This window comes from Chlorocebus sabaeus, chromosome 10 (assembly GCF_047675955.1).
Source record: "Chlorocebus sabaeus isolate Y175 chromosome 10, mChlSab1.0.hap1, whole genome shotgun sequence".
Classification (NCBI taxonomy): Eukaryota; Metazoa; Chordata; class Mammalia; order Primates; family Cercopithecidae; genus Chlorocebus; species Chlorocebus sabaeus.
Window position 1 is genome coordinate 90,863,542 of NC_132913.1, and position 14,219 is coordinate 90,877,760.

The 14,219-nt window shown below is 38.6% G+C and overlaps 1 protein-coding gene across 41 annotated transcripts in view; it reads left to right on the forward strand.

Moving 5' to 3' along the window:
• The window catches only part of ABI2 (abl interactor 2), a 151,709-nt gene that overhangs the window by 88,651 nt on the left and 48,839 nt on the right, over positions 1 to 14,219 (forward strand). For all 41 annotated transcript variants that reach the window (XM_073019955.1, XM_073019960.1, XM_073019952.1 and 38 more), the window contains one exon: positions 1,664 to 1,837. In XM_073019955.1, coding sequence (XP_072876056.1) covers positions 1,664 to 1,837 — 174 coding nt within the window. The remainder of the gene's footprint in view (positions 1 to 1,663; positions 1,838 to 14,219) is intronic.

A 14,219-nucleotide genomic window follows, 5' to 3' on the forward strand; every position in this document is an offset into this window, starting at 1 on the left:
GGGGCACAGCAGACGGGAAGAATACTGATAAGACAGCATGGTGTTGATGTGGCTGGCTCCCACCAGGCATCAGCAGTCTTCGAAAATCCATTTAATTCGCCAGGCGCGGTGGCTCACACCTGTAATCCCAGCACTTTGGGAGGCTGACATGGGCAGATCACGGGGTCAGGAGATCGAGACCATCCTGGCTAACACAGTGAAACCCCGTCTGTACTAAAAATACAAAAAATTAGCCAGGCGAGGTGGCGGGCGCCTGTAGTCCCAGCTACTTGGGAGGCTGAGGCAGGAGAATGGCGTGAACCCGGGAGGCGGAGCTTGCAGTGAGCCAAGGTTGCACTAGTGCACTCCAGCCTGGGTTACAGAGCAAGACTCTGTCTCAAAAAAAAAAAAAAAAAAAAAAAAAAAAAAAAAATCCATTTAATTCAATTGGTAGGCTTAGATTAAAAAATACTAAATAAATTGGATTGTGTAGAGAATCACATGGGAACTATACTCGTACCTCATAAATAAGAATTAGTGCCATTCATTAAACCTGGGGAGCTGATAAACACAGGTTTATTCATTTCATTCTGTTCAGCTGTGCTCAAGTATGTACCAACCATTTTGAAAGCTTAAAGTAGCTGAGTTTGAAGATAATCTTTTTGATGTTACTATATATTGACATGCAAGCTGTGGAGGCAGATCTCCATGGGAGATATTTTAAATTACTCTGATAGTACACTTGGACATTTAGCCTGAAGAAATTCTGGATGATACTCTGAATTAGAAGAAATTCTATAAACAAACATCTTCATAGGTGAAGTAACCCAAGTTTGTTGATGATTTTTTTTCCTCTTGAATTTGGTAAAATGCTATTTTAGAAAAATTCATTAAGAGGAAAGTAGTGGGTTACTAAAATTTTACTATTCCCTGGACTCATTTAAGTGAAAAAATATTTTAAAAATTTGTGAAATATGGTTTTCATTGTTAGTATTTCTGATAACTTATCCTTGAATACAGTGTAAAGCTCAGCTGTATTGTACCGATCCCCGCTTTTTTGATTTTTTTTTTTTTTTTTGCTGTTGCTGTTTTTGAGACGCAGTCTTGCTCTATGACCCAGGCTGGAGTGGCGTGATCTCGACTCACTGCAGCCTTCACCTTCCCAGTTCAAGTGATTCTCGTGCCTTGGCCTCCTGAGTAGCTGGGATTATGGGCGCCCATGACCATGTACAGCTAATTTTTGTATTTTTAGTAGAGACAGGATTTCACCATGTTGCCCAGGCTGATCTCGAACTTCTGACCACAGGTGATCCACCCACCTCGGCCTCCCAAAGTGCTGGGATTACAGGCGCAAGCCACTGCTCCTGGCCGTACTGATCTCTTTAAAAAGAGGATTTGTATTAGTATAAACAGGTTCCAGAGGCTCAGTTAGTAATTATTTTGTCTAAACTTAATATTCAGTATCCATTAGCACTAATCCAAGGGCAAGAGAAGGAGAACGTCATACTTGGAGCTCTAGAACATTATAGTTGGTGGGAAGATTTCTCTTGCTCATTCATTTTTTGAAGGAATATTATATTTATTTTCAAGTCTAGGTTTATATTCCATGAACCCAGAAGCTTGGATAGGAAATACTGAACTTCACATAACGTATAGTTTTGTTGTCAGCCTGATACGTTCTTAGTTTCAGATGCGCCACCTCCACCGCCTCCTGTGGAAGAACCAGTCTTTGATGAGTCTCCCCCACCTCCTCCCCCGCCAGAAGATTACGAAGAGGAGGAAGCTGCTGTGGTTGAGTATAGTGATCCTTATGCTGAAGAGGACCCGCCGTGGGCTCCACGTTCTTACTTGGAAAAGGGTAAGTTTCAGAAGGATATCTGGATAGATGGGAAGAAACCTCTACATAGAAATGAAGTTTGCTGGTACTGAAGAAAATCTTGTTTATTTTTTACTATGTGAAGTTTCATTTATTTGTATTTGCATTTTTACTGAGTTTACAAGGTTCATGAGTTTGAAAGTTACACTAGTAAAATTCTGTGAATATTTGATTTTATAAAACTGATGGTTATCTATATTGTTCCTATTGGACATGCTTTTTGTGAATGGTTTCTATAAGTGTTTTTCTGTTTCCTTTGGCCTTAGGAAGATTATTTTTCCACATTATTATTCCTACCTCCATGCCTTAGAACATTACTTTGTGTCACCTTATAATCAGATAGTTCAGTTTAAATGTTTCCATATGAAACTTTCTTCCACAGAATAATGGTTTCTCAGTTTCTTTGCCAAGTAATATTGGGCATTTCTTTTAGTGAAAAGCTTCTTTGATATTAGCTAATTATGATGTAGCACTTTGGGATACAAGCTTTTAAATACATCAAGACTAATCAGCTCAGAAAAAAATGTGTGCTGTCTGGAAGGAAATTTTCTTTTAAGAAAATCAAAGCTACTAACCCACTGAGTCTGAAAGCTGTACATTAGAATCACTTGGAGAGCTTTTATAAAGAAATAATAGGCTTTTGGCCAAGAGAGAGCAACAGTAATCAGGTTTACCCTCCCTCCTAAAACCGGAATTTTAAAACCCCACAAAATAGTGGTTTTCAGACATTGAACAACAGGCACTGGAAAGAAGGAAATAAAATTTTTTCTCTTAGGTAGCTACTATAAATACCACATGTGATCAAGAAAGTAAAGGAAAACATGAACATGAGCGAGACATGGAACATGTCTTTAAAAAGAGAGAGAAAGAGAAACATAATATTTCTAGAGATGAAAAACACACGCTGTAGAAGAAAGCATTAGCAACCTTGATGCCGTGACAATAGAAACTATCCAAAATAAGGCACAGAGAAAAAAGTGGAAAAAAAGGCAAAAAGGAAAACAGAGCAACAGATAATGTGAGACAAGATCAAATAGTGTTTATGTATTTGTAAATGGAGTCCCCAGGAGATGTGAGAGGAAAAAGAGTTGAAACAATCTTAGACAAAATGTTTCCACATTTGATGAAAACTGTTAGTTATGTATTGCTACCTAACACGTTATTCCAAAAATTAGTGGCTTAAATAAAACATCCATTATGTCCCAGTTTCTCTGCATGGCTCAGCTGGGCGCTCTGGTTCAGGGACTCTTCACACGGCTACAATCAAGGTATCAGCTGAGGCTGCAATAATCTCAGGGCTTGACTGAGGGAAACTTTGCTTTCAGGCTCACTTATGGTTATTGGCAGGGTTTAGTTCCTTGTGGGTTGTTGGCCTGAGGGCCTTGGCTTCTTCATTGGCTGTTGGCCACAGGCTGCCCACAATTCTGGACCACATAGGCCTCTCTGTAGGGCAGCTCACAACATGGCAACTAACTTCATTAGGATGAACAAGCAAGAAGTGCCAAAGAGAGAATGCAAGCAAGACACTAGTCCTTTTTTCACCTCATCTCAGAAGTGTTGACCTGTCATTTTTGCCATTTTCTGTTCGTTAAAGCAAGTTAATGGGATTAGTCAACACTGAAGGGGTAGCAATTACATAAAGGCATGAATACTATGAGGCAGAAATCATTGGGAGCTGTTTTAGAAGTTGTCTGCCACAAAACTATAAACTCACAGATCCAAGAAGTTCAGTAAACCCCAAATAGAAGAAACAAAGAAAATCTTGCCCAAGGCACATCATAATCAATTTGCTAAAAACCAGTACCTTAGAAAATCTTAAAGATGATCAGAGGCAAAATGACACATTACGTACAGAGGAACAGAGATAAGAATGACTGCATGGTTCTCATCAAAAAGCTGTTAAGTCAGAGAATTGAGCAAAATCTTTAAAGTAATGAAGGAAAATGTCAACCCAATGTCCTTTACTTAGCAAAAATATCCTTCCTAAATTAAAGTTGTTTTTTGTTTGTTTGTTTGTTTTTTTGAGACGGAGTTTCGCTCTTGTTGCCCAGGCTGGAGTGCAATGGTGCGATCTCGGCTCACAGCAACATCCACCTCCCTGGTTCAAGACATTCTCCTGCCTCAGCCTCCAGAGTAGCTGGGATTACAGGCATGCGCCACCACGCTTGGCTAATTTTGTAGTTTTAGTAGAGACGGGATTTCTCCATGTTCGTCAGGTTGGTCTCGATCTCTGGACCTCAGGTGATCTGCCTGCCTCAGCCTCCCAAAGTGCTGGGATTACAGGTGTGAGCCACTGCGCCCGGCCCTAAATTAAAGATCTTTACAGACCAAAAAAAAAGGAGGGATGCATAGGAATTAAAAACTAGTACATATATGCTAAGAGATACTAAAATAAACTTTTCCAGGCAAAAGAAAAGTGATAGCAGATGAAATCTCAGTTCTACAAAAAGAAGTGAGGAATAAGTGGTAAATACATGAGTAAATATAAAGACATTTCCCCATATCTTAGTCTCTTTTGAAGATCACTGATATAAAAAATAATTTATTATTTAGAGTAAATACAAAAGTAGCTTTATTGGCATAAATAGTGAGAGGGGGAAACACAAGTCTAGTCCCCCCTCAGTACACTCAGGGGATAGGTTCCATGATCCCCCAAGTATACCAAAATTCATGCATACTCAAGTCCCCCAGCCCTGTGGAATCTGCATATACAAAAAGTTGGCCCTCTGTAATACATGGGTTTTGCATCCCATGAATACTATAATTTTGATTTGCATTTGGTTGAATCCACATGAAAGTGGACCCACACAGTTCAAACCCATGGACCTATACAATTCACAGGTCCACTGTATACTCATCTGAGGTTCATATACTACCTATGATGTAAAATGCTCTTTGAAAACAGGGTAAGATAAATTAAAGGTGTATATTGTAAACCTTAGAATAAGCAATGAGAACAAAGAAAACAAAGAGGTTTTGCAAATATACAAGTAGGAAAGATAAAATAGTCAAAAAGAGGCAGGAAAAAATGAAACAAATAGAATTTGAATAACAAGATAGTAGATTAAAGGTCACCATATATAGATCTATGCTAGCTATCCATTTATCTGAGTTTTCTCCCATGTGTACATGAGGTATACACATTAATAAAGAAAACATTTTTTTGAAAAACCTACCATATCAGTAATTGCATCAGATGTAAAATGTTTAAAGAAGCCGAGTTAAAGGGCAGAGATTGGGAGACTGGATAAAAAGGACCCAACTGTTATATACTATCTACAAGAAATCCTTACAAGTGTAAGGACACTTTTGGGCAAAAGTAAAAAGAATGGAACATTTATCAAAAGAAAGCTGGAATGGCTGTATTAATATGAGGCAAAGTGTATTTCAGAGCAAAGGATATTACCTGCAGTAAGGAATGGGCATTTCATAATAAGTGAATTATTTAATTAAAGAGGATATAACAGTCCTAAATATATATACATACCTAATAATTGAGCTGCAACAGACATGAAGCAAAAATAGACAAACCTGAAAGGAAAAAATACAAATTACAGTTATAGATTTCAACATTCCCCTCTAAACTGAGAGAAGAAATAGCAAATCAGTAAGGATTTAGAAAGACACAAACAATACCTCAATCCCTCATTGAAATTTATGGGTCATTTCATCTAGTAACAGCAGAATGCACTTTCAAGTGTATGAATGCACTGAATACATTTCACTGATAATAGACCACATTCTGGAGTATAAACAAAAGTTTCAGGAAATGTAGAGCATTGAAATAATACAAAGTATGTTCTCTGAACACAATAGAATTTATAAATAAACAACAGAAATATATCTGGGAAATCCCCAAATATCTAGAAATTAAATAACACACTACTAAGTAACCCATAAGAAGAAATCACAAGAGAAACTAGAGAATATTTTTAACTTAATGAAAATAAATATGTACTATATTAAAATGTGTAGGATACAGTATTTAGAGGAAATTTATAGCATCGAATGGGTATATTAGGAGAGAAAGCATTTGATAGGAGAGAAGTTGCAAGTTACCATGATCATGAATGAAAGAGGGTACATAATCACAGCGTCTACAGATGTTAAAAAGATAAATGAGTAAGGTCATCACTACACATTTAGCAACTTCAATGAAATGGACAGATTCTCTAAAGGATACAAACTGTTATACCAAAGCTTACTTAAAAAGAAATAGGTTTAAAAAAAAAAAAAGGATAACATGAATAACCATATATATTTTGAAGAAATTGAGTTTGTAGTTGAAAACCTTCCCACAAAGAAAACTCCAGGCACAGATGGCTTCACTGGAAGTTCTGTCAACCATTTAAGGAAGAAATAACAACACTGTATAAACTTTCCAGAAAATAGAAGTGGAGGGGATACTTTTCACCTGGTTTTATAAGGCCAGCATTACCTTGATATCAAAATTACAGACATAAAAAGAGAAAACTACAGATTGTTATTCCTCATAAACATAGACACACAAATTCTTAAGATTTTTACACATGAAATCCAGCAGTACATGAAAAGGATAATACATCATGACTAAGTGGAATTTATAACAGGAATGCAAGATTAATTTAACATTTGAAAAATCAGTCCATGTAATTCACCATTTTCACAAATTAAAAGGAAAAAACATATCATTTCAGTTGACACAGAAAAAGTTATTTTGATAGTACACAACTCCTATTCGTGACAGAAATTCTAGAAAATTAGGAATAGAACGGAACTTCTTCAGCCTGAACAAAGGTGTCTGTGAAAAACCTACAGCTAATACTAAAGTATGAAAACTGAATAGTACACCTTCTAAGGTCAGGTACAAGGCAATGTCTGCTCTCATCTTTCCTGTTCATTCGGAGGTGCCAGTTAGTGCAATAAGGCAAAAACAAACAAAAAAACCAAAAAAACTTCATTTGCAGATTTGTAGAAGATATGATCTTATATGTAGCAAATGCTGAGAAATCGCCAGGCGCAGTGGCTCACGCCTGTAATCCCAGCACTTTAGGAGGCCGAGGTGGGCGGATCACGAGGTCAGGAGATCGAGAACATCCTGGCTAACAGTGAAACCCAGGCGTGCTGGTGGGCACCTGTAGTCCCAGCTACTTGGGAGGCGGAGGCAGGAGAATGGCGTGAACCCGGGAGGCGGAGCTTGCAGTGAGCGGAGATTGTGCTACCGTACTCCAGCCTGGGCGACAGAGCGAGACTCCGTCTCAAAAAAAAAAAAAAGAAAATCCTAAGAAATCTATTAAAAAGCAAGCTTAAGGCCGGGCGCGGTGGGTCACGCCTGTAATCCCAGCACTTTAGGAGGCCGAGGCGGGTGGATCACGAGGTCAGGAGATCAAGACCATCCTGGCTAACACGGTGAAACCCCGTCTCTACTAAAAATACAAAAAATTAGCCGGGCGTGGTGGCAGGCGCCTATAGTCCCAGCTGCCTGGGAGGCTGAGGCGGGAGAATGGCGTGAACCCGGGAGGCGGAGCTTGCAGTGAGCCGAGATCGCGCCACTGCACTCCAGCCTGGGCAACAGAGCAAAACTCTGTCTCAAAAAAAAAAAAAAAAAGCAAGCTTATGGCTGGGCACAGTGGCGCGTGCCTGTAATTCCAGCACTTTGGGAAGCCGAGGTGGGCGGATCACTTGAGCCTAGAAATTCGAGACCAGCCTGGGCAACATGTCAAAATGTGGTAACAAACAAACCCCAAAAAATTATCTGGGTGTGGTGGCACACGCCTTTAGTTCTAACTACTCGGGAAACTAAAGTGGGAGAATCGCTTGAGGCCGGGAGGTGGAGGTTGCAGTGAGTCAAAATCGTGCCACTGCACTCCAATCAATCAGTCAATAATAAAAAATACAAAAATTATCTGGGTGCGGTGGCACATGCCTGTAGGCCCAGCTATTCGGGAAGCTGAGGTAGGAGAATTGCTTGAGCCCAGGAGGAGGCGGAGGGTGCAGTGAGCTGAGATTGTGCCACTGCACTCCAAAGAAAAACACCAAGCTTATTAGCAAGATTGAAGGCTAGGAAGTCATTATACAAGATTAATTGCATTTTTGGATACTAGCAACAAACAATTTGACATAGAAATTTACGAAGCAGTACCGTTTATAACAAAAAATATGAAGTACTTGGGATTAAATAAAATATATGCAAGACCTATATGACAAAACTGTAAAACATGAAGAGAAATGAATGAAGGCCTTAAGTTAATTGAGACATGTACCCTGATCTTTGATCATTATGGTTAAGAGACTGATTTTCCTCACATTGAACTACAGATTGATGCGATCCCAATAAAAATTCCAGCAATCTATTTTAGAGAAATGTACCAGGGGATTCTAAATGTTATATGGAAATGCAAAAGACCTAATAGTCAAAACAGTTTTGAAGAAGACTAATGTTGGAGGATTTAAACTACCCGATTTCAAGGTTCTATAAAACTTCAGTATCCAAGACAGTATAGTGCTGGTATAATTGTAGAAACATAAATCAGTGGACTATAATCTAGAACCCAGAAATAGGTCCATGTATTTTGATAAAGGTGCCAAAGGTAATTCGGGGGGCCAGTGAGGGGGAAGGATAGTGTTTTTAACAAATAGTTCAAGAACAATTGAATATCCACTTGGAAAATATGGACCTCCAACCTTACTTACCATATGTAAAATTTAACTTGAAATGGATTTTAGACCTGAATGTAAAAACTAAGCTATAAAACGTCTGGAGGACAATATAGGAGGAAATCTTTATGATCTTGGATTAGAAAAATCATTTTGTGGAGAACACATAGAATACATGAAGCATAAAAGAAAAAAACTAATAAACTGAACCTCATTAAATGTTTCTTCAAAAGACAATGTTAAGAAAATGACAAAGCAAGACGTAAACTGGGAAAAATATTTGAAAAATAACTCGGTAAAGAGACAACTTGTAGAAAAAGGAAAAGATTTAAGCACATTTCACCAAATAGATGAATGAATGGCAAGTAACATGAAAAGATGCTCAACAGTATTAGTTATTAGGGAAATGCAAACTAAAGCTACAGTGAACCAAACTAAATACTACTATTAATACATACCCTCTGAAATCACTACTGGTAAAAACACTGACAATAAGTGTTGGGGAAGGCATGGTGAAACTTGAACTGTTACACATTGCTGGTGAGAATGCAAAATGTTTCAGCCACTTTGGAAAACAGTTGGCAGTTTCCTAAGAAGTTAGACTTATTAGACCATCAGATCTGGCAGTCTCTTCCTGTGTATTTACTTAAGAGGTATGGAGACATATGTTGACACAAACACTTGAACTCAGATGTTCATAGCTGCTTTGTTTATAGTAGCCAATGCCTGGAAACAACCCAGATGTCTTTCATCTGGTGACTGAATAATTCTGGAATATCCATCCAATTAATAGAAAACTATTTAGCAGCAAAAAGGAGCAAACTACTTGTATAGGCAGCAATATGGATGGATCTTAAAAGTGTTATGCTAATGAAAGAAGACACAAAAGACCCATACTTTGATTCCATCTAAAAGAAATTAGATCAATGGTTTCCAGGCACCATTGCTGGTGGGTGAAGGAAGTTGACTATATCAGGGCATAGGGGAAACTTTGACATGATGGACGTATTCTGTCCAACTAACTCTTTAAAAGTTTGAACGAATATAGCTGAACACATTTCCCTAAGATGTTTTCAAAGTTTGGCTTATTTCTGGTATGTTCAAGTCTTTCAAAACATGAACACCAAATAAGCTCCACTTTTTGTATCCTTTGTGACAAGCAAACAAAAACAACTGTGGTTAACTTGTGATTGCATCATCTATATATGATTGTGGTGTTGGTTATACAGTTGTATATACATTTGTCAAAACTCATCCAACTCTACATCTAAGTGGTTGTGTTTTTGTCTGAATTACACCTTAAAAGCAATTTTAAGGGGAGAAAATCATGCCCAAGTTACTACACTAGGGTGTGGCCCGGGGCATTGACACATTTTACAAATTCCCTAGCTCTAGGCAAAGTGATGACAGTTTTGCAGCTCTGAAAAACCAGCTTAGGTTATTCCTTACGAGAAAAGTACAATGAAAGGTTTGCTTTTAAAAAACAACGCTTCTGTGGACATGTAAAGATCTGAGAGACTTGTAGGAGAAGAAAGTAAACTATAATAGTTAAGTGTTAGAATTGGGATTTGACTGGGTGTTATAACTCTAGACCCCAAACTCTTAACCATTGTCCTAAACTTGAGCTCTGGCATCTGGCAGACCTAGGATTGAGTCTTGGCTTTATAGTTGATGAGCATTAAGTCCTCCCTGGAAAACTTTTTTACACCCATTTTGTATCTCAACTTTTATAAACCATCTATTCTTTTGTTCTTCTGGCTCAGTGATACAACTTTTAGCTAGAAGTATAAATGATATATAGGAATTGTCAGATAACATTTCTGTCTTCACAGGACTGTGACAGTCCCTTATCTGGTTTATCTTCGTACCTCTAAAAGGCATCATGGATGCTCTATTAATGATTGTTAAGAAATGAATAGTGCCATTAATTATTTCTGGGGGATTCCTAGAAAGCTTCTCAGAGAACATGGCATTTGTAGTGCCTTGAATGATGAATAGGAGTTTCTCAGGCGGAGAAGAGAGAAAAAAGGAAGGGCCTTCCAAGCAGAGGGAATCACCTGAGTGAGAGGGCATGGCTGTTTGGGGCAGAGCAGTGTCCAGTGCATGAGGGTAGGGGTGGGTTGTAGGGAGAAGGGGTGATATGAGCACGCAAAGGGAATAAACTGTAATTTGGTGGTGGGTTGCTAAAAATGACAATGCCAAGGTGTTGGATTAAAAAAAATCTGGTAGTAGAGGGAAATTAGGAAGAATTTTTATAAAGGTTAATGATAATATCTCATCTACTTACGTAATTTTTTTTTGAGATACCTGATAATAGTGTAGAGTGCATTGGAGGGGAAAAGTAGGAGTTGTAAAGACCATTTTGGATAAACTTTGAAGCAAGGAATAAGGGCCTCAACCGAGGTAGTGGTGCTGAAAACATCGTTCACATAAATAAGCAGATGCAAACAGAAGGATGTTTCAAGTGGCATTGTTACTCCACTTTTCAAAGTTATTTGCCAAAAATCAAATAACCTATCTTCAAAAATCATGTTTGATGATGTATCATCAAGGTCTTTTCTTAAATTTTGTTAAAAGCAAAGGAATAAGAGCCACCTGATTTGCAAATGGATTGAGTTACTTGGTGGAGTAATTCTTTTAATACGAACACCATTATTTTGAATGGTCCCTTTGCCACCCAGTGTTTTGTACTTTAAGACAGTGCACCACTGTACTTTTTTTAAGTAGAAGGACAAAAAAGATACAAAAACTTTTATGACTGCTTGACTGAAGATATGATCTCAAGCAGATCAATTTTAGAAAGCAGTACTTAAGATGAGAAAATCTAGAAAGAGGCCGGGCATGGTGGTTTATGCCTGTAATCCCAGCACTTTCGGAGGCCAAGGCGGGCAGATTACCAGGTCAAGAGATCGAGACCATCCCGCCAACATGGTGAAACCCCGCCTGTACCACGAGTACAAAAATTAGCTGGGCGTGGCGGTGCATGCCTGTAGTCCCAGCTACTTGGGAGGCTGAGGCAGGAGAATCACTTGAACCCAGGAGGCGGAGCTTGCAGTGAGCTGAGATCACTGGCCACTGCACTCCAGCCTGGCGACAGAGTGAGACACTGTCTCAAAAAAAAAAAAAAAAAAAAAAAAAACAAACTAGAAAGAGAGCCAGGTGCATGTGGCAGCTCACACCAGTAATCCCAGCACTTTAAGAGGCTGAGGCCGGTGGATTGCTTGAGACCAGGAGTTCAAGACCAGCCTGGGCAACATGGCGATACCCCCGTCTCTACAAAAAAATAGAAAACTTAGCCAGACATGGTGGTGCATGCCTGTAGTTCCAGCTACTCCGGAGGCTGAGGTGGGAGCATCACCTGAGCCCAGGAGTTTGAAGGCTGTAGTGAGCTGTGATTGCACCACTGCCTGGGCAACAGTAATACCCTGTCTCATTAAAAAGAAAAAAAATCTTGAGAGTCTCTGTAAAACTATCTGCTATCCATACTGCTTAGAAAATCTTCAGGTACCCTGAGTGATAAATGTAATCAATTTTAAAGATGGGTGCACTAACTAGGGCAGTGACCATGATGATGGAGAGAAGTGTTGGTATTTGGGAGATTTAGAAGGTGGAATTAACAGGACTTGGGGATGTGGGGTAAGGTGAGTAGGGGGAAGGCAAAGATGATTCCTAGTTCCACTTAAGCAGAGTAATTGGCTCCACATAAGCGTAGTAATCAGAGAACTGGGAGAAGATACTGTCATGGAAGCCATGGAGGAAAATGTCAAGAAGCAGGCAGAGGAAATCATCATTGCCAAATACTACAGGAACATTAGGCAAAGAACTGGGAAGAGGCTCAAAAGTAGAAGGCTAGTTTTTTTTTCAAGTAAATAGTTTCATTAGAGTGTTAGGGACAGAAGGAATATGGCTGTATTAGTTAAGTAGCATTATTTTCATAGAAACAGCATCTCCAGTGGGTTCTAAAACATTTCCTAGAATACATTGTTAAGTGTTTTAACCAACTCTTCATTGATAGTGTCCAGGTTAACTTTGCTCTACCTCAGGGCAGCTTATAACATAAATTCCAAAGTATGTTAAATGTTTTGCTGGCTTAGGATGAACTTTTCATTTCCATATAAATACAATGGTGTCAACTCACAATTTGTAATTTAATACAAACGATATATTGAAATGGATAATCTTACTAGAATTTGATTTTTCCAGTGGCTTGCTAGTTTTGGGTACTTAATTGCTACAATATTTGGTGTGGTCAGTCTTTTTAGTTCAGATCAGTCACTTCTATGTAACATACTCCTTTTGGACCTTTTTGTTTTACATTGTTATTTTAGTAACACCTTAATTTTTTCCCCAATATGTATTTAAGTTACATTTATTACTGACTCTGTAACTGAATAATATATAGATGTATTTAGAAGTATCCAAAAAGCTAGGCCTTGTGTTGGATACTAGGGGTACACAGAGATGAGTGATAGGCCCTTACCTCCAGGAGTTTATAGTGTAGAGAGTTTTATGTTTAGATCGCTCCTCTTTGTTTCAATTTACTTATTTTAGAAGAGAGAAGATAATCTGGGTCGTTTTTTTGTTTTTTTTTTTGAGACAGAGTCTTGCTCTGTTGCCCCGTCTGGAGTGCAGTGGTGCGATCTCCGCTCACTGCAAGCTCCGCCTCCCGGGTTCACGCCATTCTCCTGCCTCAGCCTCCTGAGTAGCTGGGACTACAGGCGCCTGCCACCACGCCTGCTAATTTTTGCATTTTTAGTAGAGGTGGGGTTTCACCATATCGGCCAGGCTGGTCTCGAACCTGACCTTGTGATCCGCCTGCCTCGGCCTCCCAAAGTGCTGGAGACGTGAGACACCATGCCCGGCCCAGTCTGGGTCCTTTTCTAATGGTATGGTACCATTATTCTTTGCTTATCTTTAACTCTGCAGCATACTTCGTATAAAATTATAGGATTAAAATTAAAAAGAGAAACATTTAAGTTAAGAAGTTTTGTTCAGTTTTACAGACCTTCATAAAATATTCTAGAATGTCTTCAATTGAAATGCTAAATATGAACAATGTACTTTGAAATGTAGAATGTATTTTTACTTTAGCAGAAACATTTTGTAAAACAGTGTAAGTCCTTTTCTGTTTCAATCATAACTGCACAAAAACCAGATGTTTAGCATTTTAAGTGTTTTCTTACATGTGATTTATCAGTTCCCCATGTGATTTTGACACTACATGTGATATACATGCATAATTGCAAAAAATGACTTTCTTCACTATTGCCAAAACCAATTTTCCAGACTAAATAAAATCTAGACAGATTTTACATTTCTCAACATCAGCATTTTGAATATTGGTGAAAACAGAGTAAGATACTTTATTACACCGCTCTGAAGTTACTTTGATAAAAGTTTGTTGCACTCAATCAAGTGTATTTTCCTTTTTGATGAATAGCTTTACGGTAAAGAATTAGATGTAGTAAACTACTGGTATATATCTTTCCCTGGAGTGAAAATGAATATTCGTTTAAACATTACTTATGTTTTTTAGAGACAGGGTCTTGTTGTGTCACCTGGGCTGGAGTGCAGTGGTACGTTCACTGCTCACTGCAACCTCAACCTCCTGGGCTCAAGCTATCTTCCCGCCTCAGCCTCCCAAGTAGCTGGGACCACAGATGTGTACCACCATGCCTGGCTAATTTATTGTTTTTATTTTTTTTAGAGACCGGGTTTTGCTATGTTT